This window comes from Numida meleagris, chromosome 1 (assembly GCF_002078875.1).
Source record: "Numida meleagris isolate 19003 breed g44 Domestic line chromosome 1, NumMel1.0, whole genome shotgun sequence".
Lineage (NCBI taxonomy): Eukaryota > Metazoa > Chordata > Aves > Galliformes > Numididae > Numida > Numida meleagris.
Window position 1 is genome coordinate 4,002,385 of NC_034409.1, and position 26,790 is coordinate 4,029,174.

A 26,790-nucleotide genomic window follows, 5' to 3' on the forward strand; every position below is an offset into this window, starting at 1 on the left:
CCTCCTGCTGTGGGCAGGCTTGCCACCCACCAGATTAGGCTGGCCAGGGCCCCATCCAACTTGGCCTTGAACTCTTCCAGGAATGGGGCATCCACAGGTTTTCTAGGCAGTCCGTGCCAGTGCCTGACTGCCCTCTGAGTAAAGAATTTCTTTATCAAGTCAAAGGAAAGACTGCCTTCTGTACATATGGACCAGATTCTTCCACCACATGCTTAACAGGATTTGGTCATCAATGCATCTCTGCCTCTTGGTGAGGACCTCCTTTAAGACTTGAGATCTGTGGGCACAATCTTTTTTTCACTTACATCATCATCAACAAATAAAGAGGTTGCTCTGAAAGTAATGCTTCCTATTTATTTCCATGGAAACTATAACAGCTACAAAGAGCACAGTAACAATATTCGATAGAGAAAATTCTCAGATACAAAACAGTATTTTTCAAGACAGTCACCACCATTAGCTATGTTTTTTTTTGACAGCAATAAAATAAAGCCTGCATGCCCCTTTTGTAAAAATCTGCACTGGCAGAGGTGACCCACTGCTGCTGTCACCACTCCTCTCATAGGGATGCATTCTTCCTAGCAAACTGAAGGAAAGGGAAGGTCTTCTACTGGCTTTTGAGATGCATTAGAGATCCTTGAGCTGTAGAAACGGGGAAAAGTATTCCCAGTTTTGCACTTCGATGCTGTTTGATAGACAGGAACATCATGGGCTGCCTCAGTGATTAATCTGAGAAGACAACAGGTCTTTCCAAATGGAGAAGAGTGTACGAATTTATTCCAGGTGTTGTTGTGGAAGATATTCTTGTTATTTTATTTATTTCCTGTGACAACTTGGGCTAAAAAATGAAGTCAAGCTCTGCAGCACCAGCTCTTGTGGATACTAAAGTAGCAGAGGAAAAAAATGAGGGATCTTCCCCAATGAGGTCATAGAATTGTTGTACTGTTTGAGTTGGAAGGGACCATTAAAGGTCATCTAGTCCAACTCAATAGCTGAGGGCTAATTCAGCCTAAGGTATGTCTTTTAAGGCATTTATACTACTGATAGAACAGTCCTCTGATGATGTCCAGGTTTCCAGCTCTTCTCTCCTTTTATGGTTGTCTCTATTCTCTTCACAACAGAGCACAAAAACAAGGTGAATATGTCTGGTACTCAGTAGCAGGGCATGTGTCTGTGCAGTTGTGTCTGTGCTGTGCTTAAATCCTCCTTGGCTAGAGAAATTCCAGATGTGGAGGCTGTAAAATAGAAAGTTGCATTGGTAAAGTGCACTTAGGGCCAATAAGACGTCTAGGATTTCAGCAGAACTCATAGGTTTCCAGTGAAAACTTAAAGATTGACATAGAATCACAGAACCATTAAGGTTGGAAAAGACCTCTAAGATCACCAAGTCAAACCATCAACCCATCACCACCATGCCCACAAAACCACATCCCTCAGTGCCACAGTTCAGATATTTGATGGTCATTCCAACTATTAACTAAAATTTAACTTTTGCATGCAACCTGAGATGAGCATTGCATTCTGAGGTGATCTCACCCAACACACTCTTCCATAGCAATACGTGTGATTTCACCCTGCAGTAGTGGAAACACACTTGACTTCTGCAAGCTCTCCACATCTCAGTGATGAATCTGTGAGAGTGATAGTAACACTTTCACCTCCTGAAAAAGTCCTCTTCTATTGCTGGAGATAATGCAAATGGCCTTGGAGAGAATATCTCCCAAGCGCCCTCTGTGTGTGCACTTGCCTAAGAAAGGTTGTACATTCTATGCAACCTGCTGATACACATGAAAAGATCCCATGGACTCTGATACGTTGTCAATGAAAGGACCAGAATGAGGTCCTTCACCCTTGTGTGTGGGGAATGACAGTCGTACATAAGAGAGCAATCTGCACCTAAAACAACTGGACCTCAACAATACCTCAAACTCAAAAATAAAGCTGTCAGGTGTATCGCTTTTGAGTGTGAGAGCAGGAGCCACCTGTATACTTTGAGAGTGAAAAAAATGGCATTTAGGGAAATTAATTCAAATGGTGCCTACATACACAGTGAGAAAGCTTCACTACCTCATAGGAGTAAAATTAGGAGAAATATATGTATCGTTATGTTTTGTGGTGAGTGGAGTCAAGGTTCCTGCTGTTGAATTTGGACCTGACTGCTTTCTTCTTCTAGTTCTCTTTCTATTGTTATGTGCAGATCCCACTTCAACAAGAAAAACTTACAATGATTAAGAAATCTATTATGTTTACTTATGTTAACAAAAATGGACTTTTAAGTTACAAGCTCTCTTAGGGGCATTATAAATGAGAACAAAAGGCTGCTGTTCATCCTAGGCTGAGCCAGGGGAGGAGCTGACATCTTTTTCTCCTCAGAATAAACATCATTACTTTGGCATTTCCACCCAGAGCAGGCTTAGGAAGTACTAGCAGCTCTTGAAAGAACTAAGGGCCCTTCCCAGCTCTCTCTTTAACTACTGGGAGTTGTCCGCAGAGTGAGACTGTTATCATTTCTGGAACGAATGCTCAAGCATTGCCAATCCCATGTCCATCACAGATATTGCAACCCATAAAGTGGCATGGCAGTGTGTCCAGTTGATTCAGAAACATTTGGGATTAACATCTGATCAAGACCTTCTGTGATTTTTTATTGCTAGAAGCTCTTGCTTGACTTACTTTATGCATGGCAGTACAAACCCTACTATTTGCAGCTGCCCTTGCAACTTCAGATCAGCCCTTCTGCTTCGTGGAGCATGACTTTGAGAAGAGAGCCACTGAGGTGCCTACATGCAGACCGGGAGCTTTGCTTTACAAAGCTTTATTCCAAAAGATGCTTATCCAGAGACGAGCACAACGATGGCATCACTAGATGCTATAGGGAAGCTGCCTGCTGTAACATCATCTGTTGTAACCACCAGATCATATGCTCTATGTCCCCAGCTAAGGACTCGTGAAGAAAATTATTATCATAGCTGTTTGCTTGAAATTTAATCACTCTTCACTGTGAATTTTCCACTTTTACATTTATTAATTGCTACATTAATCTCCAGTCTTATTAAGCTTTTCAAAACGAGATGGCCGTTCAATGGCAACGTCAGTGTGGTAGCTGTGCCTGGGAATATTACACTTCATCATCCAAATGCCATCACTTCTTTTTTACGCTGCAGAAGTGCTGGGGAATTGCTTGTTGCTGGAGGTCTTATTTTGACACCCATCCAGAGGTCAAGTTAAACAAATGCCAGATACAAGTAAGATTTCTCTAATTGCTCCTGCCTTGTGAAGGGGAAACAGTCAAGCTGACACCTCAAGGTGTCTTGCAGCACTATTTTCTCTACTTCTAAGATTTTATGACTTATTAGAGAAGACAGTGTAATTACATCTTCAGCTGAGATGCAGTTATAAAATCAACTTATGATAATTGAGTATAGGCTGTAGCAAGAGGTGTATCATGCTTAGGTAAATATTGTAGCAGCAGAGGGAGGGAGAATCATCATTAAATTTCACTGAAAGGCATGAATCTTGAAATTAAAAAAGCAATAACAATACTAACAACATTAGCAGTAGCAGGAACAATATGGTTATTATTAATTATTATTATTAGTCTTGAAAACCTGTCTAAAAATCCTGGGAATTAAATAGAATTACCTACATTTTTGTATTCATTCTGTATTCTGTGTACATATGAAAAGAAATATGGTATTTCCTCAGAGACCTGGAAATCCAACTTAACTTTAATTTTCTGGGTGTTTTTTATGAGGTAGGTAGCTATGTGTTGGTGTTCATACTGCTGCTTACTTGAACACTTGATCTTGTCCACAAATCAGGGGAAGTATCTTTCCCAAATTAATTGTGCATGAAAAACTGCAACACTAAAAATGGAGGCCAGCCTTCAGCATCTTGGCCTGTGAGGTCAGAAGCAAGGCTGGTAGATATTTTTCCCCTGAGGGAACCACATATGACAACTGTGTTTCATGTGTTGGAAATTAATTTCAGGAACTCAGATGGAATATATTGTCAGTGTTTTACTACAATCACTTTGCCTTATATTTTTCACAAATTAGCTCTTTGCAGAGCTCTGAGCATGCCTTCCCTAAGATGGGGCAGAAATTTAAAAACTGGTGTCTGACCTTCACATTACATTTAAATGACTGTATAATAAGCTGCAGGGAGATATATGGATTTATCTTCACCCCTGGATTCTGAAGAATATCGTAAAACATCCAACCTTCTGCTCTTCTAGTTTTATGTCACTGTCTGATTTGGCTCAGAATTATTTCCCTGTATAAATCCTTCCCTTTCTCTACATCACCTTTCAGTGAGGACATCTGTGATCTAGCAGGTCATGAGTCAAAACATATCACTATCCACTGGCCCAATACTTCAAGACTCTTTGGACAGGTCACTTCTCTGACTATCTGTGGTGGTGTACGTCTCTAAGAATTGACTGTGACTGCAGAGTTGCACAGAGGGATTTTCATTTCAAGATTTGGTGGCATCGTAAAAATGTTTCCCATGGTTTCACTGCTTTCTAAATCACCCCAAGTCCACTTGCTTGCCCGTGGTTGTTATTTTTGCCTGAAAAAGAGTGGTCAGTTCTGATGAGCTGAGAGAAACAGTAGCCCACGCAGAGAGAAATTCTGTTTCTCTCCTTTTGCTGTATCCATGAGAGATATCTGAATGGGACTGACTGAGCAACATGAAAACGAGGGCCATCTGAATCCCTGTTAGCTAATTTTGTAGATTCTGCGCTTACTTCCTCCCATGCATACAGCAATGTAAGATGCAAACATGTAATAAATACATTTTATATCACAAAGCATGCCCACTTCAAGGTGGCTATTAGGAAAGATTTCTTCCCATAAAGAGCAGTGAGGTATTGGAACAGGCTGCCCATGGAGGTGGTGGAGTCACTGAAGTGTGAAGGTGTGGCACTGAGGGACCTAGGTTAGTGAGCATGGTGAGGATGGGTTAACAGCTGGACTAGATATTAGTGGTCTCCTGCAACCTGAATGATTCTATGATGTTATGATTCTTTTTGACCATTAAATAATTCTTCCAGCACTACAGGATGGTTGCTTCCATGTTCAATGACTGTTGTGCAGCTTAAGAAGTTGTATTTACTACATTTCTGCATTATGCATTATTTCTGCTGTAAGTCTTGTCCTGCCACCGTCAGCACCTCTCTTACTGCCTCCTCCCTTGACTGTTGCTCATAGTGTCATCTTCACTCCTCTCTTCCACCCTTCTCCCCATTGCTCTCCTAAAGCACCTGTAAAGGCCGCTCTGGTTTTACCTCACCAACCCACCATTTTTCTTGTTTCATGTTCTCCTGTTACTGGGGAGAATTTGCAGGTACCTAAACCCAAACTCTACAAACAAGAACTGCAGTTTGGCAGCTGTGGAGAAGTGAACCAGAGAGGCTGCACTGGGCCTCTGTGGAGGCTAAGGGGTTCATTGAAGGCCAGAATAAAGTCAAAGTAGTTTGGGCACACTTGTCAAGGCTGGAGAGTGAAGAGCCCATGAGTGTTGAAGTGCACCTGTGCTTGGATGGGAAGTGTGCTGCCTGGATGTCATACTGTTGCAAGAGCATGACATTTGTAGGGACCATAGCCAACATCTAGTTATGCCCATCTGCATAGACTGGCTCCTGGCTTAGGTTCATCCTCTCTTAGTGTTAACCTAAATGAAGAGTCTATCTTTCCTAGATGCCCTCCAAAGGCAATGACAAAAGGCATCTCCTTACAGCAACTCACTTTGGCCAGCATAAGTCTTGCTGACGGTGCTTCTCTGTAGAGACCACAAAGGCAACCCCCAGATGTGTCTCTAAGTGTTGGACTCTGCAAAGGACAAGTCCTGACTGTCCTTGAAAAGTGCATAGAGTCACTCAAAACAAAGCTACTAGCAGCAAAGCCAAGAGATGGTTTCCTCACCTCACCTCCTCAGGTAGAACGAATACATCAAATACATCAAAACACAACCCTTACTGTCCAGTGAAATAAAATACCAGCCTTGAGAGAAATGTGATTTACTGTTACTTTATTAACAACGTAGCTTACAATTGCTCAAGTAAAAAGGGGATTTATTTCATTTTGAATAAAAATTAAAATATAACTCTGAATATAGATTTTCACTTATTTACATGAAAACATATATACAGAATAGAATCTTACAGCAAACTAACAACATGCCCTTTGCCCCATGAACTTTAAAAAGTAAAAACACCAGCATTGATTTATATGTATATATATACACATACATATATACACACGCACACATATATATACATATATATACACACACACATATATATTTGTAACACACCAAAGGGATTATATATACACTGTTTGAATCAAATCTCCCGTATAAATTGGAATGCAAAACTATTCAAAGATTTCCAATGTGCATCACCATGAACAGACCGTGACTGCTGGTTATTGAGCTCATTTCTGTTGTTCTGTAAGTGTCAGGTGGGTCTGAGTGTTTACCTTGCATCATCCTGGCACATGAGAAGACTCAACTCCTTTCAAAGCCTGCAGCTGAGATCTTTCACCACTTTTGAACCATATCACAGTGAATGCTTGGCTGCACTTTATATACCTACCTACATTTATAAGCAGATATAATGGTCATAAACTTCAGTGAAACTAGAACAGCAACAAGCAGACTGGTGACTTGGGTATGCAGATTTTTGTCTTCTCACATCATAACACACAACAGCATTTTGTAGATCCACAACCTGAACTTAAGGCAGTATCACCTATTTCTATGGGAGAGAGCTCAAGTTTTGGTCCCTGACTTTCCCTTGGAAGTCTGAAAGTTGCCTCCAGAAACCAGGAGATGTACAGGAGCTGAGCACAAGGAAGAAAGACTCATCTTCCCTACTGCCTTCCTATCCACCCATCAGGGCCAAATTCCTACATCTCCATCAGCAAAACAAAAAAGAGAGCTGCCAGCTTTCTAGCTGAGAATATACTGCCTGCTTCTTTCCTCCCTCTCACCTGGCCCCTGCAATGGCTCAGAGCATCTCTATTTACTATGAACAAGACAGAGACGTCTTGAGGAATTACGCTGATGAACCGCATCTGTCCATCCCTCATATGAGAGGAGCCTCAAACCCACTCTTCTTCCCTGAAAACCCCCCCTGCCCACTCCCACATCTACCTCTGGGTAGGTATCAAGGTCAGGAATACCTGTGGGTAGGTTGCAATCGTCTTGTTGCATTAGGCTACTTGGGCAACATGACCATGCAGCAACAGCATAGCTGGACACATGCCCCTCCATGATGTGTTCTGGGGAGCACGTGCCCTCCAGGCTCCACAGAGGACTCCTTTAACAAGGTACTGAAGTGAGATCTCTTTGTCCTATCTGAAGTATCTGCTTGTCCACAAACACCTCCATGGCTCATACACCGTCTGACAACAGATACAAGTGTATTCCACTAGTATGTTGTGCCATAAGCCATGACAGAAGTGGGAGTTTTAACCCCGCAACATGAAAACCTTTTTCCCATTAAAGACTAAAGCAATTAAAAGGGCATGCGTACTTAAAACCATGACCCAGTATGTTTTTGTGCAGTTAATCTGTCTTCTGCAAGAGAATTCCTGTGCATGGCACCAAATCATTGTAAAATCATTCTTCTCCTCCAGGACAGATGACATTTAAAGGACTACTGGGCTGTAAAACTCTCATTCTTTGATGACTGACTCATATTCTAAATTCAGACATTAAGATCACTTGCACTTGTTGCTGGAGTATCGTACCAAATAATAAATGAGAGCATTAAATGCTTCTGCTCCTTTCTTTGGAGTTCATGAGTACCTAAGGACATGAACCCTCTTCTCATTAAGTCCGGCAGATTTCAGCAGGATACCTGCCTGCTGGGAGAGGGAAGATTTTAAATTTTGTGTTAATTAACTGCACGCTTTTTGGCTTCTAAGTGGAAGAATCTGTTGAAGACCCTGTCCCAGAGCCTACACGTGTGAGGACACTTCCACTAACCTCGGTGACTTCTGGATCAAATCCTGAGTAACAGATTCCCTTAATCATAGGTCAGCTGATATGACAAAATATTATCAAGGGAAAAAATAGGCATGCACTGAAATTTATAAAGAGTTTTTAAATATACATATACATATATACTGTACAAAAGTTCTCAAAAACTCACATGACTGAAGGGAGAGGAATTCATTTGTTGAGTGTATCTGAATTAAAGAACAAGAAAAAAAAAACAATCATACAATCCTAATGTTTAAGATGTTTTTGATTACAGAAAATATTTCCTGAAGAGGGGAATCAGCTTTGTAATTCCAAGCACTGGAAAATACAGCATGACATATTCTAGCACCAAAATGGAGCCCTTGAGACTATAATTATCCACAAGTAATAAAGCTGGTTTTAATGGTGTTCAGTTGCAGCATGTTCTTCTCTTTTGGCACTTGAATTTTAAAATGAGAGGAACAGTATGAGCTGCGTTATTCTTCCAGACACTGTGCACCAGGAAAACAAAAATCATTTGAAATACCTTGATGGTACTGAGCCTCCAAAGCACTGCAGTTACACTGCAGCTCCATCAAAACCAATTTTGTGCCCTGACACAACCAGGGCACAGGCGACCAGCAACTGATTACGGCAACCCAATGGCGTCTGGTTGGCCTTCAGAGAGCTGAGTTGGTGTTTGCTCCGGTCCACATCTGTGGACTGTAAAAGCTTGCAAGTTAAAGCCAAGGAATGGCAACATTCCAGTTTAAGGCAAATCAGCTGTTTAGCCAGAATGAAGTCTTAATGGACATCATGAATCTTTCACTGAGAAACTTTGTACATCCCATCAGACATTCAAATACCTATGTAAATGTGGATCAGGCCTTTTCCACTAGGACACCCATCTGCTAGATGCTTCACCAAGGACAGGGAGTGTAAGCATTTGCCCTGATTTTAGAAGTCAACACTGCATTTCTAGATTTTCTGCACCCTGCAAAACCAAACTCTTGAGACTATTGCACATGGCTAACATGGTGGAGCTGGAGACCCTGAAATCCTTCTCGGAGCTGAAGCCAACATACCTTTGAGAGGTAGAAACAGCCAGGGTTCAGTCATCCTAGCACTGAGGAAAGGACAAGGGGTGTGGATGGAGCTATGTTTTCTATCTGGAAAGGAATGAATAGCTCTGAAATCAAAAAGATAATTTTCCTTTGAGGCGGGAGAGGAGCACCCGTGGCAGCCAGAAGTAAGCAGGTCAGCCAGCTGGGAGTCATGGACATTCCTGTAAGTTACTGCTTTAATCCAACCTGAGAGACCAGTATGGGTCTGAAAAGTGGTTGGATTCTGTCCAAGGTAAATGCTGATGGGCTCGGAAAGGGAGCAGAGACCTTGATAAACCTGAACCAGCTCAATCACAAAAGAAGCCAAATGGAGATGGGCAGGTACCGCTCCCTCCTACTCTTGTGTTCCAGAGCACAAAGCTCTGGAAATTTCCATCCTTGGTCCTATGCCTCGAGAGAGATCCACAACAGGTGCCTGCACACCTTTCTTGCAGGAGAAAGGTGGCCAGTGTGAATGTGCTGAAGTTCAGCATCCAACAGCCCAAAGCAACTGCAGAGTTGCTCCTCAGCCCTTGGTAATGGCCTTGGATAACCATGAATTCATCACTTTTGTAACTGGTAACACAATAAACTTCAGCCCTGTGTATCAAATTCAGAATGAGAAGATGTGGCTGCATCAATGTCACTAGTATATCTATGAAGTTGCACCAGCTCTGAAGTTGAAGACCCAGAATCTATGCAGGACCAAAAACACTTCCAGTGTTCAAAAAAAAATCTAAGTTACCCCATCACAAGGCTATTTTAGTTAAAAATGTCACACAGAAATTAAACAGGGTCATGTGAAAATTGGTCTGAACAAAATGAAAAAAAAAAAGAGGGAGGAGTCATAAGTAGAGCAATCTCTATGTCACGTGTCTTCAAGGATCTACCGGCTTCATATAAGGGCTAACACTGGAGTGCTTAGTACCAGATGATCTACTTGCTTACAATATTGAAGTGTATCCAGAATTAGCTATGGGAGATTTAAAACCACCTGACTGGATATAGAAAAGCTTGATCCAGAGATGGTCAGTCAGTCAAAGAGTGGATCCCCCAGGTCTTCCTGATGACTGTCTTGCAAAATGCTTCTACACAGCAGAGTTAAATGTCATTTTACCCTAAGAACATTGCTCTTTCGAAGTAAATTACTCCAAACCCTTGCTAATTTTCAGGAATTGGAATGAAGGAAAGAATAAGCAGTTCTCTCTGATCTCTGCTCAAGCTCAAGCTTCAAGTGACAATCTGAGTAGAATGCCCAATTAAAGTGTGAGGAACCCACTTCCCACTTGTTTAAGAAACTAAAAGGTCTGGCTCCAGCTTCTCTGGGAGGCAATAAGTACAACAGACAACAGCAGCCCAATTCCATTTTTCTTTTCATTCCGCACACTTAAAAAAAAAAAACACAATAAAGCACCTACCACCCATTCAATGCAAGGTAATTTTAGGTTAGAGATTTCAAGTTATCATCTTCTCCAACAGGATAGACAGAGATAAATGAGAGCACACTGGAGAATATTAAACCAAAAGACAAATGGTGAGAAGCGAAAATCCTGAGGAAATGAAAGAGCTGGTGTGAGCTAAATTTTTTTGTTGTTTTTGCTTAATAGGTGAGTTTAAAATATGATTTAATTTTCCTGAAAAATCAGTAAAGATTTCCATGTGCTGGGCTCAATGCTCCACCCATCCCCAGCCTGGCCAACACCAAGGCTAGCTGCTCCCTGGCCCAGCCCCCACAATAGTTAGCTGCCATTGGAAAATCTAGTTACAAAGTTGATGGAAAAAAACTGATTCTTTTTTCAACGTATCCCAGCAAGAATTAAATGTCTTCGACAAGTCCCAGCAGCCACAAAGTCCAAGGAACATTAAAGCAGCAAAGGATGTTCAGAAGGTGAACATGGTAAGTAAAGGATTGGTGCTAGGATGTTGTTTAGTGAACAGTCACTCTCTTTCTTTGAAACATCCCTGTATACTGGTTCTTCTGACAGCAGACTTTTGGGGGCTATCCTCTGCTGGCAGATGTATGACTGGGCTGAAGCAGTGTGGAGCTGGGAGAAGCATTCAGGTTGGATATTAGGAAAAATTTCTTCTCCAAAAGGCTGGTAGGGCTCTGGAACAGGCTGCCCAGGGAGGTAGTGGAGTCACTGCCCCTGGAAGTGACCAAGAAACATGTAGATGTGGTACTTAGGGACATGGTTTAGTGGGCAATATTGGTGGTAGCTGGATGGTTGGACTGCATGATCCTAGAGATCTTTTCCAACCTTAACGATTCTATTATTCTACTCTCTTCTTGCTGGAATCTTTTTGTCTTCAGAGATGAAAACTGGTGCGATGTTTTATTTAGAATATTTAGAAGAATCCAAAGTAGTCATCACACTAGTCGCATGGACAGAGTTCACTGCTACTGTCAGAAGGAAATCCAGTCTAAAGCCAAGTTTTTGAATGTCTGCAATACCACAGAACCCTACTTCTAGATTTCTTAGAAACAAAAGGAAACATTTTGGCACGGAGATGACTACTTTTTGCTTCATTTGATTAAAACTTGAACAATAAGTTCGTCAGTAGAAGCAAATTTTCTATGAAGTCTCAGGAGCTGGCAGGACTTGGCCCAGCTTGCACCCATCACACTCCTCAGTGGCAAATCAGGAATCTCCCTTAAAGATGGTCTAGAACGTCTTCACGATGCATGGCCATACTTCTTACCTAATCCATGCCCTAGAGCAAATCTGGACATCATTCAGAATCTCTATTTCTGAGGCTTTCCACCTTTAAACCAAAGATTTTAAGGAGGAAACCGATGAAGGAGAAAGCAGCAGCTACAGCCTGCTATTGGTCAGTAGGTTCTGCTGAGCACACTGAGGCCGGCAGGATTATGTGACCCAAGTCTGCTGTCACCATATGTTAACTGTCTGAGATGGGGGTTATCTGGCCCTAAGAAAAGTCTTCAGATTTAGTGTTAGAAATTACATTTATTTCTGAAGAGGTCTTAGCTGAGTGGGCTTTGGCATCACAACACTGTGATGTGGTTGTACTAAATTTCTGGGCTGAGTTCCCTGAGAGCAGGGAAGTGGGGTCTGTTTCCAGTTTATAGAAAAAGTCTGCTGAAGTCAGTGGTTTCTGATGAAATCAGCACTAACTAGCCGATTCACCTTTGGAGAGAAGAATTCACCTGCACCTAAAGTCAAAGCAAAATTCAGACTTGGTCTGAAGAACCAGTTTGGTTCTTGCTTTCAGATGATTTTTCACCAATGTGATGCCACCAACCATTGCTGAGGTCAACATGTGGCACTCAGAGGGCCATATATCCCTATAAAGTAAATGGAAAATACTCATCCTGTATGTACAATTGAGGCAAACCCAAGATGTCTGACCCACTTCTTCACTCCCTCTCGTGCTCACCCTACTTGGCACGAAGCAAGCCCCCAGTTTCACTGGCCAGGGTGCCACTGGGACAATGTGGGGCATTTATACAGACTGGTGACAGAAGGTGCAATGGGTTGGACTAGTCAGTTGGACCAAAACACCATGGTGTACCCAGCCTGAAAATATTGATGATTTTTATTCCCACCTAGTAACCAGACTGACAAAGGTGCAAGTGAAATCAGTGTGTGCTGAACAGTCTTCCCATTAAATCTGATCCCCCCCTATTTTTTTCATCCCTTGGGTTTCAAAGTCCGGCCTATATTTAGTGACCTAAATAATGGATGGGCTTGACTTTGGAGGATTTCATGTACGGTCCTTCACGTGAATGCAGTACTGCACAGATCCCATCAGTGAGACAATTCAGCTCAGCCACTGTGGCTCAGAAAGCATTACTGTGCAATAGGTCTTGGTGCAGCCCTGTCAATTTGCTGCAGCTTTGTGTGATACCATTCAGAGATGGTGGGTTGAGTCCTGCTTTATAACTCACTCAGTAATACAAATAGCATATGATTGGTATAACACTTCCTCCCTGTTGTATGACTGGCGAGGAGGTGAAAAAAAGCCCAATGATCACTAAGATCAAATCTGCGGTAAAGCTCAGGTAGTGCTACAAATTCTCGCTTCCATTTCAATATGAAAGAAGCATGTCAGAGTTAGCTAAAAGGATTGTTCGAGTCCAGAAATTGATGAAAACAAAACATCATCACCGAAAATGTCCAACTATTCCCCTTGGGAATGTGTCCGCCGTCGGTAGCTTTGCTTTAAAGAACGACAATCCATCTAATCCACGTTGGCCTTGCACTGCAGCAAAACATGTTGGTGAGGCTCGTGAGGAGAGATGCCAGCAATCTTTCACTGTGCTTTACAACTACTGAACGGTTAGTTCAATTTGTTGCTAGTTTTTTGTTGTGTTATTTTCCCCCCTACAGATTAATTCCCAGTGCTTCCAATTCCATGGTTTTTTGGCAAAGAAAAGAGGGAGAGGAAAAAAACTTGAACGAGTTGCAATGTTAAAAAATAGAGGGAACAAGGAGAACAGAAAGAAATGGAGAAGTGCAGTCAGTTGGCGTATTGTGCATAGAATGCAACTTTTACTCGCTCGATCTGGTGGCACAGTTTGATGGCTGGACCAAGCTTCAGCTCCATGCATTCTTGCACCGTGGGCAGCGTCAGCAACAGAAGGGCTTGGCCATCAATGTCCTGGGGAAGAAAAACACAGTGATAATGGTTTTGTTTGTGGACTCTCGAGGGCAGAGAGGTTTTGAGAAACAAGAAAGGAAGTCTGTCCTCAAAACTGAAGACAATTTTGTTCTCTGTCCTATTCTCACACTTCGATGCAGCTAACCCTTTTTCTGGAATACCTGACGCTTCTTTGGAAGTTATCTGTTGTGATCTCATAGGATTTCACCCATCACATAAGAAAAGTCTAGTGGATCACCTTCTAAAGAAACTCTGCAGAGGACTACAGAGGTCAGACAAACTCCATTCTGTGGCTGAGGAACTGAAGCAAGAACAGGGCTGCAGAGCTGAACAGAAAAACTGAAGTCAGTGTCACAGTGCCAAACAAAACCCTTTCTTCCTCTCTTTTGTTCAGCACAGGTTTATGTCTGCCTTATCCCATGCCGAGTCCCCTGGACCACCCAGGATCTGCCCTGTTCAACATAATCTGCTGAACATCCAAGAAGAATGGACCTGGATCTCCAGGAGCTCATGCCAACTCTGACGTCACAGAATCACGGAGTAGAAAAGGGTCCTCTGGAGGTCATGTCCCTCCTTCAGGCATATTCATGTACCAAACTCTCTGAACTAGCACCCCAGACTGAAGACACTTTATTAGGGATTTCTGTTAGCATTATGATCCTTCCTCAATTAAGTGCTCAAGTCCTCTTTATTCTTTAATGGACTGAGAAGCAGACAACTGGGCTACAAAACTACTTTTTACCCCTTAGGGAAGATCAAATTGGAAATGCAGAAAAAGTACAGTAACTCACAGGCAACATAAACTCCCCAGGAAAGCCCCGATTAGGTAGTGTTAAACACAGAGAGGATACCTTATACACTGCTTTGATCAGGACTGACCATTGCTCAGGTCCTTCCTACACCAAAGCCTGATGGTATAATTTAATGGTACAGCAAATAGCAAGGAAAATCTGCAGTCATCTGTGTTTGATTACGGTTCCCATAAAACTCTATGGCACAGGAGGGACAGGGTTGGCTTTCAAACCTTGGAGTTATTCCAGGCTGATTAACAAATGGTTGTAGCATGCTGCAGTGCAGCAACTACAGGATCTTGCTACAAGAGTGTTTCAGCCTTGCTCTACACACACTTCAATTTCTCCCCGTCAAACCTATTGTAATCTGGAACAGAGCTATTCATGGTGAAGAATCAGAGATAATAAAATATGCAGTTGGCCATACAACCAAGGGCTATGGACTAATTAAGCACACTTGCTTCTTTCTAACTATGATTTCCTAGAGCAGCCCTTCACTTTTAGCAGTGGCTGTTACTTATTAGCCAAGGAATGTCTGTTTCTATAGAAATTTTACATGTTCACAAACTTGAGATGAAGGACATCGGCTTCTACTCCTGCAAACTTATCTATTTAATCGGAGATATGTGGCATCTCCCAAAATTAGGTCACCAAAGGACCTACAGACCGCCAGATCTTCCAAGGGATGTAGATGGAAAGTAAGTGTCTACACACTAGGAGCATCTAAGTATTGATGCCAAAATTCGTGCAGCCAATTTGGGGTTCAGTTGGCAGCTTTCTACTCCTCAGGCCAATATTTTAAAACAAGGTGGAACCCAACAGGCTAGGAGAGACAGCTAGCTATGCAACAACTAACCACTATCTGTTGGTACACCAGGGTGTCTATGCGACACTGGAATTATGCTGTGGGTCTTGCCACAGAACCACAGGCATGAAAGGTGTAAACCGTGTGCTTTTGACAAGGACTCCAACTACGGGGTGGAGGGTGGGTTTCTGCTCTTTCTGAGTACCTGACAAGGCTCTGACTTGAATTTCTGAGGGTAATCATGCCTCATCCAACTGTTTGCCATAACTTGGCCTCAGGGTATCTGAAACCTGCTCATAAGCTCCTCATGGAAGCCCTGAGCCCAGGGCTAGAAACACGTGGCGCTTTTTTTTTTTTTTTTTTTATGATGTGAATAAGCACCACAGACACAAAGAGAAGAGTTACATGAAAATCTCTACCTGCTCCTGAAATATTTTGGCAAGGGGTGCACAGTCAGTCAGTTTAATAAACCTCACAACATCAGTCACAGTCCACTCCAATGGATTACTGTCCAGGACGAGCTTCTCTTCTTCTTCTTGCTTAATTTCCTACAAAAAAAATAGTTATCTTAAAGAAAGCCACAGGGTATGGAAAACCATACAGCTGCACAACAGGGATGCCCTCCTCAGATGAGGAAGGGTGGGCACTGAAGGGCAGTGTAGGGAAAACATTGGGAGCTTGGAGTCATACTCACTTCCTTGACCTGCGGTGACTTCTCCACCTCACTGCAGGAGATGGGTTGTGGCCGGCGGCTCCGCCGGGCCCTCTCCATAGGAGGAGGTCTGTCCAACTCAGTGCTGCTGCGCAAGGTGACCGCTCGCCGGGGCCTAGCAGAGGGGACTTCAGCAGAGGAGGTGTCCGTCTGATCATCACGGAGCTCCGAGCTCGTCTCCTCACTTCCCGTCTCATCCTCAACTGCGTCTGGCTCATCGTCTTCACTCTCCTGCACAAAGACCAGCAGGAAAATGGCACCTGGGCTCAGAGATTGATACAGCAGCAGATCAAGGCCAAACTGCAGGCCCATGTCATAGAATCATAGAATCACTCAGGTCGGAACGAACTCTAAAGTCATCTCGTCCAGCCACCAATCCATCCCAATCATTCCACTAAGCCATATCCCTCAGTGCCACATCTACTCATTTCTTGAACACCTCCAGGGACAGTAATTGAACCACCTCCCTGGGCAGCCTGTTCCAATACCTCACCACTATTTCTGAGAAGAAATTTTTCCTAATATCCAACTGAACCTCCCCTGTTACAATTTAAGGCAATTCCCTCTCATCACCTGTGAGAAGAGGCCAACCTCCACCTTGCTAGGTGCATCTTCTTTCAGGCAGTTGTAGAGAGCATTAAGGTCTCCCCTGAGCCTCCTCCAGACTGAACAATCCCCGTTCTCTCAGCCACTCCCCATAAGACTTGTGCTCCATGGAGGCCGAGAGTAACATTTATTTTAACCAAATATCTCATTTTCATTACAGTGCCAAGTCAATTAACCCTCCATTTAGATTCATAACAAAATGTAGAACTGAAAAATAGCTGGTGAACAAGTTCTTTTTTGTTTCTAACAAAAGGTCAATGGTAATAACTCATCTGAAACATTTCTCTACGTATATCATAACTTCATCGCAAAACATTCCTCCTTTGCGTTGGCATCTCAAACCTTACAGATGGTTACCTTGCAGATGTGCATGAGAAGGGGAAATGGAAAATACTTAAAGCATAAAGTGAAACACAAGTTGCTTGAGGTGAAGCAAAATCTTAAACAGGCTTTCAAAGAATCATGGAATCATAGAATCATTTGAGTTGGAAGGGACCCTTAAAGTACATCTACTCCAATTCCCCTGCAATAAACAGGGGAGTTGAAAATTTCACCTTACTTCAGCATTTCACCTTTCTTCAAATGGCCATGGGCGTCACTGGTACTAAATGGAAGGAAATGCTGGTGTCTTTTTAAAATATCTAGATGTACCAATGCATAGGCAGCATTGCTTAGCTGTCACTTCTGTAAAATTCAGTATGAAGGACTTCACTCAGATTTCCTGCTTTCAGCCGAACACTTAAGTATTGACAGAGCAGTGCACGTTTTCAGGTAAAGGAAAGCACACTAAATTCTTGGGATTTCTGTAACACAGAGCTTGCAAATATAAATCAACTGATGGAAACTGTGGATTTTGAACTTTATACATAAGTAGCCAAAATTGCTTTGACAACTTAGCTTTGACTGAGGCGTGAGCATGCATCCAAGGCATATGCATAGGTCTTAGCTGAAAGCCATTTTAGCCCATATCAGTTATATTGGTTGAAAGGCTGAAAAACTTGGCTAATGGTTGATTTCAGCTCAAAATGCATTTATTTCAGTTTAAATTCTCTTGAGGCGGTATAATTTAAGGAAATAAGGCTGAACCACACCTAAACAAGGACTGAGTCATGAAGATGTAAGCCATCAAGTGACAGTGGCTTAAGAAGTTGCTCCCCACCAGATGAATTAGAGGGAATTTAACCAAATCAGTTTGCTTTCTCACTGCATGAAGCAACAATAAAGGGTGCTCCACTGAGGAAAGGAAACAACACAAGAGTTTTGTCATTACTATCACAAGAAAACCACCTGGAAAAGTGAAAAGGGTTCACACAGGAGGTATTTAACCACGTTGGCTACAGGTTTCAGTTGGACACAAATAATTGCAAAATTTACAATCCTGTATCACACTGCATCCTGAAAAGACTGAGGCCTCAGATACCACATATTTGGGACACAAACCATTTACTTGATTTCTAAGGCTGCTAACACTTCCATTGTTAGCAGTGGTGAACCAAAAATACTACAGAGGGTTAATGAAAAATTAAAAGCCCTTGAAACCATAATGCCCAAGAGTTATTATTATTTACTAGAGTATTTTGAGATCTTAGATGCTGCACAAAGCATCAAACAGGCTCATCTGTCTGCCCACAGGGCTATAAGGAAGCAAAAGAAAACAAAGATACAGTATTAGACAGTACACGAGCTGGCGAACCTTATGAAGGTGGCAAGAAAAACAGTATCTTCTAATTCTAGAATGGTCGAGGGTGAAAGTCCCTGAAGTATCCCAATATAACCAATCTAATGTTAGAAGCAGAAAGCGTAAGGAGGGATTGAAAATGAGAGGCAGGAATTCTGGGGTTTGCTGAGAAGTCCCTCAAAAAGGAGATGAAGGTACACGGGGAAGCACCGAGGGAATTTGCTGATTTTTCCCAGTGCATTGCATACCTCTGCAGAGCCTGCAACATTCAAATCAACAGCTGACGATCTTCTTTTCTTCTGCACAAAGATGGATTTCCGCCTTTTTCTGCGTCTGGCTGGCTTGACATGTCCACTTTTCATGTTATTATTTTCCCCAATTGGTGGCTTAATGATTTTTTTCCTCTTTCCGTAATAATAAGCTGGAGAAAACAAAGCAAAACACCCATTAAAAACTTTAACCAGCAGGAGAAGGGAACTTCAGCTTGCTTTTTGCTACTGGTTTGGTATTACACTCTAGGTGCACTTTTATGATGAACTCTAAAATACCTTGATTTGGAAAAAAAACTCCAGTATAAATAAAAGATACTATCGTGGACTAGCACAAAGTGTTACAACTTTTATGTACATATTTTTATTGGTGATAAGTGACAAGTTCAGAATTTAACCCCACACTCCATACTTAGACAAAGCTACAATTTGAAATGAGAGGCCAGTATGTTTCACATTTGATCCAATGCCCTTCTGCATGAGTTAAGACACGCTTTCAGTTGCTAATGGTTTCAGTAGAGGGTGGAAAGGGCCAGGTAATCTGAATTATGTATGCTTGTTTGATGCACAAAGGAGTATGTTTTGCTTTTGTTTTCTAACTTTGAGTATTTTGGCCCAAGTTGAAATTAAGAACATGAAAGTCCCCTGGCCTTCCATTAGTGGCTTCGTGTGTGTCCTTTTTGACAAGTTCTACAGCACGCTCTGGGGCTGACAAGTAGGGTGTCCTGGGAAATGTAGACTGGCACCCACATCAAAGTTTGTAACTGAACTGAGTTTTGATAAAATGAACAGAGTTTAGGGCATCTTTCATCTAACCAAATATAAGCATCAACTCTGGGTTAATATAAACACAGCTGTAGATTCCCCAGCTGCAATCCTCCAGCCCTCCATTTGCTACCAATGAGAGCTAGATGTCCATCTCGGATATAAAGTTCCACAGAAACTCATATTCAGTCATATGAATCTCCCTGAGCATGTTTATCCTTCTATCCTGGCACGAAACAGAAGCAAATCAGTTTAAATCAATCATATTGGTTTTTTGTAACTTTTGTGATAGAAAGACAGTGCACACTTCCACTTTCCTAACATAAGATCCAATTACAGCAGTAATGCTGACCAGTAATAAAAGTAACACTGACAACAAAAAGCACCAAACACATGCTTAACTTCAGCCTTCCTGAATGGGTAGGAACAATTTTACACACCCTGAGCACACAGAATTGATGCTACATCAGCACCATGATACTGTGCTGACGTGTACGCTGGAAACTCTTCAATGAGCAGGACAGGATTCATCTAACCTAAGGAAAGTGCCTCAGATGTAGCAGTTTAAATCTCAGCTGGCCACTGCAGGTTCCTTTTATGTTCCTTATATTAACTTTACATACAAAGAAAAGTTAGTGCTTCCAAAGAGCAGTGTGTTTCAAAGAGATGTATTAGGATGGTGTGAAATGAAGCTTTGTGCCTATTTATTTGTACAAAATACTAACGAAGCCCACAGTGATTTGGTCAGAATCAAGTAACTACTCCAAAAGTAGTATACCTACTCTACTCTACCTACAGGAAATGAGTCCTACTCAATAGTAATGTATTGCACAACTCATTTTCTTCATAACTAGCTCACACATAGCATCCTACAGCCCCGAATCCCGGCTAGCAACAAGCCTTGCAGTCAATACTTACTGTACTTGGTTTTCGTATGAATGGAGCAGTTCTCTGGGCAGACTTCAGCCACCAGCACAGGACTGAACAAATTGGGACAGCACTCCAACTTTGCACAGACTCTTCTGCAGAAATCCGCAACCTGATCCGACGTTCGCACAATCTTAACAGTCGCCCTGTATGTCTTCCCTCTGTATCTAGAAATGAGTACAAGAAGATCTAGTGTTACCAATCAAGTGACGTCCTTTGATGCTACACAGCAGGTTCTGCCCTCTTTTAGGGAGACACCTTCCTTAATGGCTTTTGGGAGAGCGTGTCTCTTGGGCAGGCAGGCAGAATAGGTCTGCTTGCCTACATGACTCCATTTCAGATGGACTTGAAAAAAGAGAAGGAGGGTAGAATGGTCGTGGAAGACTTGAAAATAGAAAAGAAGGGTAGCATGATCCTAGAAGCTGAGGCAAGGATATGGTTTGGAGAAGAATGCGTGTGCAAACTGGAGATGAGGCAAAAGACAGAAAAATTTCATACTGACTTGGTGTGGATATTATACAGGATAGCATACTAATCCTTTGAACTGATGCAAAATATTGAAGAGACAGGTGTAGTCTCTTCTCACACATGGACTTGAGAGAAGCTTATATGCCTTGCAGAACTTCCTGGTCACCACCCTGTCTTTAGGCTTTAGTGAAGATTACAGCCTGTTAGTCTCCACTCTACCTTTTGTCTTCTCCATTGCTATCTTTCCCAAAGCAGTTATCTCCTCACATTCCATACCACAACTTGCCCACATTGTTGTTGTGCCAACTGCAGTCACTGAGTACACATACAACGTAGAAGTATCTGGGTATAACTGGACTGCCTGCCATATGGAGACCAGATGACTTCACTGCTATGAGATCTGGGTAGCACAAAACCTGAGGAACTAATAAGGAGTCTCCTGAGTGGTTTAATGGGGCTACGAGAACAGGCCCTAAAACCAGTGATTCCTACAGGGAATGCTCAGAGCAGAAATCTGCAATGAAACATTTGCCTGAAATTTGTTATCCATGTGCTACTAAAACATTTATTTCAGCATTTTATATGAAGTGTTCCTGAGCGATAAATGGCTAAGAAAGATACAGTTACATCCCTGCTGTAATACATTGTAGACGTGAACTCTGAAAAACCAATTATCCCCATAATTTATTAAACGGCAGCACACAGCTATTGTAAACAGCGAGATAAGGTTTTTAAAACATCTCTTACACATCCCAAGGAGTGCAACACAAGAGACAATCATGCAAGCGTCTGGTGCTTAGGCATTATAAATGTGCTTTAGAAGAGAGAAAAGTAACGCACACAAAACTGAAAGAGGGAGAGAGAGTGAAAGACAGAGATTACTGGTTTGGAAGCAATGAAAGACAGAGATACAGTCATTAGGAAAAACAATACAAAGCATTAGTGAATGTACTAAGATCTACAGTTCGCTAGTAAGGAAGCAGCTCCTGATAGTCTAATATGAAAGAGGAGCAGGAGAAACAAAGGAGATGCGGCTGGAGAATCAAAATACACAGCATATACTCAGACCCAATTCCCCCTCTCTGGAGGTTTTACTGAGTTGTGCAAAACAAGTGAGAAACCAATTCTTCCAGCTCTACCTCCCAAAACTTCTTTCTGGAAGCACTGGAATATGGGAAGAGGGTTCAAGCCCAAAGCGATATAGAGAGTACTCAATCGCAGAATCATAAAGGTTGGAAAAGGCCACTGAAATCATCTAGTCCAACCATCCACCCATCACCATTATGCTAACTAAACCATGTCAAATGGAACGTGGGTCTGAAAACAGCCCAACTCAGCCATCCTCATGTTGCAGAAGACTTGGTCCAAACTATCACCTCAACGCAACACTCTTCCAGAACCTAAAAGAGCATCTCTGCGGGGCACCAGGCTCTGACACCCTATTTGGTGTCCAAACAAGGACCCCAAGTTATGGAGACATCGCTGGATCCATTCATTCTCCTGAATGAATGCATGAATACATTATTTTATTAGCCAACTCTTCATGCACCCTGACAGACCTTGGCAGACAGATGATATAAAATGGAAGAAAGTGCTTCTTCTAGATAGAGAGCACTGTTATCCCAGCTACCCCGTGAAACAGCTGGCTAGCTAAAGGAGGTCTGGCAATACCTAATATAAAAGAACAAATTCCACAGGCATTTAAATATATCTACTTATAAACGTTTTATATTTCTTTTCGGCATGATTGAAAAGACTCCTGCCCTTATTACTTCTCCAGGAGCCATTAAGTTTAATGACAGCCTAGATCGTTAGGTCAGTAAATCTGAGTCTTGTGACAGGCTTAAGAATTTCACAGTCACATTCACCTGAACCCTCAACAACTTTGGTTGAACTAAAGCATCACTTCCAGCAAAGCACCAGCTTCCCCTTCACGCTGGAAGAATCCTGGCAGCAGGAGCATCCATATCTACAAGGCTGTCTTTCATTTTGTGTATGGAAGTGTGTGAATTTAACTTACATTTAATTTGTCCTTGTTCTGACTTTCACCACTAGGATGAGAAGACTGCATCTGGTTTTGTTTCCCTGCAAAAGCACTGTAATCAAATTGCTTCTTGATCTTCTTTCTAGCAAGCTAAGAGAGCTGCCTGATGGGTATTATTCAAGGATGGCTGACTTCTTCTAACCACGTACTTCCTATTGTGTTTGGCTACCCAGAAAGGACTCATTGTACTACAGTGCTTGATGAAAGAAAAAGATGAAACTAGGCAAATGAACAGCTGTCTGATTTCACAGTCTGGTCTGAATGCAATGCACACAGCAATTAACAGAATGGATGGCAAAATGCAGATCAACGTAACTGCACCCATCAGCCTCAATAATCCAAGGTGTTAGTGCTGGCAACAGTAATATTTTTTTTTTTACAAGATTTTGGCCTTGGCAGCACCTCTTTCAACCATAAACCAGGTTCAACTAATATTTTCCATATTCCTCATACTAAAGATTTCTAACACAAACATCACCAAGTGTGGTTTAGGACTGCCATGTGGAAAGAGTGCCTCTGGATATCAGAAAACTCTTTTCCATTACTATCATTCAAAATATTACCTGCTGCTGATATTCCTGTTGATGCTCTCATACAAGGACTCCTATCTTCATTAACATTTTAAGCAGTAAGTAACCTGCATGCACAGCATGACAGCACTGGAGACATGGAAAACAGCTGTGTCAAGCATAACATTTTTAGTTTTCTAGGAAGTCACTGTTCTTTTAAAAAAGATTTTTCAGCTGCAGCCAAATAAATCTTCCTTTCCTCCCTACCCTCTCTGCCCTCTGATCCCAAAACTTGGAAAAAGCCTTCTGGCTGAAGTTATTTCTGGGGAAAATATACTCAGGATCTTTGTTGATCCATGAGCAACAATACTGAGCTAACAGCAATTTGCTAGCTGCGTCATTCTTCTTTTGCAATTTGAGATTCATGAGAATAAAATATCTTCTAAGAGCTCCAGCTGGGGTCCATTGTGTGATGATGTGAAAAGCCTCATGCTGAAGACACATCAAACAGCAAGAGCATTGAGACTACCCTCATTTTCATAGGTTTCATCACAAGGATACAGCCCACAGTTCTGACAATCTTTGAGACCATTCTGAATTACTCAGTAGCTAAAAACTTCAATTTCTTTCAGGGGATCAAAACCTCCTATCTCTTCCTTTGCAAGAAATTTCCTATTTGCTTTAATAAGCCAAAGTCCACCAAAAATAAGAAATCCCTGAGGAACACTGGCTACCCACAGCAGACAACCAAAGTCTCACTCTATTGAATCTACTTGAAGCAACTTCCCATGACAGCAGCAGAAATTGTCTAACATCCATTTCATGATGTTTGAATGAGACCCTGCCTGTAGGGATCACCACAACTCCCAAAGAGAAAAAACTCTAAAGTTTTCATCAAAACCCTGACATCCCAAAGCTACTCGGTGTATTCTAAATATGGGGATTTTACAAATACTCCTAATCTGGATAAAATCAACACAAACATGGTAGTTTTCTTCTTCAAAGCTATCTGATCACCCAGTGATATTTTCTATTACTGAAAATATGATTTGGAAAGGGTATTGAAACTGTTCTTATTGAAAAACCATGTCTTGGTAAGTTTCCTCATTATGAAAAGGCTTAAGTCATTCCATTGTGGGTAGTGTCTTCTGTCTCCAATATCTGGCACAAAAGGCCAAATGATTACACTACGTCACCCTTGCTGTGCCTCAAGTAGTATGTGGCAGAGCCGATGCAGAAGGCAAATCATATCATACAAGTTGTAGCTTTGCACTGACATTTGAGGACAACCATTAATAACTGGCTGCCACTTGGACATCGTGTCACTGATCACAACCCTTTGAGCTCAGTTGTCCAGCCAGTTTTCCACCCACCAGGCACATGTCCAATTCACACCTCCACAGTTTGTCTGTAAGAACTCTATGGGAGATTGTGTCAAAAGCCTTGCTAAAATCAACACAAATAATTTCCACTGCTTTACCCATAACCACCAAAGCAAGCCATCTCGTCACATGAGGTACAACTTGTCGTTTTTAAGACCACACTGGCTCTTCCCAGTCACTTTCTGGTCCTGCATGTTTTTAGAAATGGCTTTCAGGAGGACGTTGCCTAATAACCTTTCCAGAGACTGAGGTTATGCTGACCAGCCTGTAGTTACTTGGATTCTCCTTCTTGCCCTTCTTGAGGAAGGATCTGATGCTTACCGTTTTTCCAGAAATGAGGAAACCTCCCAAATCACATGAAATTTCAAACGTGACAGAGTGGCCTTGCAATGACATGAGTTAGTTCCCTCATGGAGAACTGGATGCATCACATCTGGCTGCATGCAATTCGGTACACCCAATTTGCTTATGTCATCTCTAGGTTACTTCTGTCTACCACGGTTAATAAATGCTTCACTCCTTCAAAGAGTGATAGGGACCTGTGAGGCTTGAGAGCAACCCCTGACAGCTGTTAAGGCAAAAGCAAGGCAAAGAAGACAACAAACACCTCAACACAAGTGAAGGGCAGTTTTGTAAAGCATTCACAGTGAGAAAACTTTATTGGAAATCAGGTTCATAAATAAGTCATTGTGTCTGCAATTTAGGGTCAATATTTCTAGACTACAGCAAGTGGATTTGGGCAGGTCTCAGAGTTTCATTTAATAAGGAGGCCAGGAATATCTGTCTTTCTTATTTTGATCAACCAGGCTTCAAATAAGACCCCAGATAATTTACGTACACTGGTATTATTTATGTACTAAGTCCTAAAAGAATGGGTAAGCCCTATCAACCCCACTTACAGCTCTTATAAATGAAGGCTCTTACAAAGCATAAAGGCCCTCAAGCCTTTGTAAGATTGGGAAGCCACACGTAGATGAGGGCACTGAAATTAAAGCATCAAAACCGTAAGGGCTGAATGTCCACAGCTTTGTCTGTTCCTCATGGGAATTCAGGGGATTAGGCCTGACATTTCTAACTCATCATCAGCAATAAATCAAGTTTGACTATTTTCACAGAAAGCCAGCAGTGCTGATGGGAAGAGAATGCCATCACGCATTGCAGATGCATCTCTTTGGACAATCTAAATTGTTTATCTTCTTTGCAAGGCTAGCATAATTGATTCTGTGCTGGTCACTTGTGACAGCAGAGTAAACTAAATGCACCTTGCAGGAGGACTGAGATAATGCCTTCCCAGCAGTGGCATTTGGGCCAGTGGGAAAAAATGCTGCCTTCTCACCATCCTCCTCCCTCACCATCTCTCTACCCTACTGCAACCATCACTGCAAACAAACAACAACATTGTCAAGATCTAAGGAGATGTCAGTTTATATCAGAAGGAAGGAGGTGACATGACATGTCACATTACAGCACAGATGCTGCAGCTGGCTGTAGAGCTGTCATCATTAGCAGCAAGACACCATTGGGAGCCAGCATAGCTGGAAGTCTGTGTAGACAGGCGTTTGCTTGTTATAGGGCTCTGTTTAAGATTCTGGAGCACAACCGACTGTCATACCTGATGTAGCATGTCATGTGCTGTTTGCGCATCCCAGGGTGTCTGATTTCATGAGTATGTTTTCTTTCCCACTTCTGCACAACAAGATGCAATTAAAGCCCCGGCAGGTTTCTTGATGAAGCAGCTCAAGCAAACTCCGGAAGGAAAACAGAAGTCCAAGGGTATTCAGGTAGGGTATGTCTATCCTCTGTCAACCAGTAAAAAGTATCCCAGCTACTTGTAGGCAGGCTGATATCATTAGCCAGCATTACTCCAGAAGCCAGACAGATGCACCCATGTAGGTGCATCTCCAGTCCCAATAGAGCTCAGCAGGCAGAGAACAAGGCAATACTGAATATCTTTCAGTGCTTAGAAGTGACACCAAAACTTGATGTCCCAGCTCTGTCTGTGAAGACTCATTCTCTGGTCTGATAAAGTTGAAAGATGCCATTTGACTTGTTGAGAGCTGAGACTGCTGCCTGAAAAAATGGGTGGAAATGCCACGGGGGAAGGGAGAACAGAAGGAGGTGCTCACTACAGTATAATTAG

General features: G+C 42.2%; 1 protein-coding gene across 2 annotated transcripts in view; it reads right to left on the minus strand.

Annotated features, from left to right (window-relative positions):
- SFMBT2 (Scm-like with four mbt domains 2) overlaps positions 6,017–26,790 on the minus strand; it is a 115,513-nt gene continuing 94,739 nt past the window's right edge. For both annotated transcript variants that reach the window (XM_021384338.1, XM_021384337.1), the window contains 5 exons: positions 20,239–20,414; positions 18,535–18,707; positions 15,985–16,233; positions 15,710–15,838; positions 6,017–13,694 (listed from right to left, as the gene is read on the minus strand). In XM_021384338.1, coding sequence (XP_021240013.1) covers positions 13,554–13,694; positions 15,710–15,838; positions 15,985–16,233; positions 18,535–18,707; positions 20,239–20,414 — 868 coding nt within the window. In that variant the 3' untranslated portion in view covers positions 6,017–13,553. The remainder of the gene's footprint in view (positions 13,695–15,709; positions 15,839–15,984; positions 16,234–18,534; positions 18,708–20,238; positions 20,415–26,790) is intronic.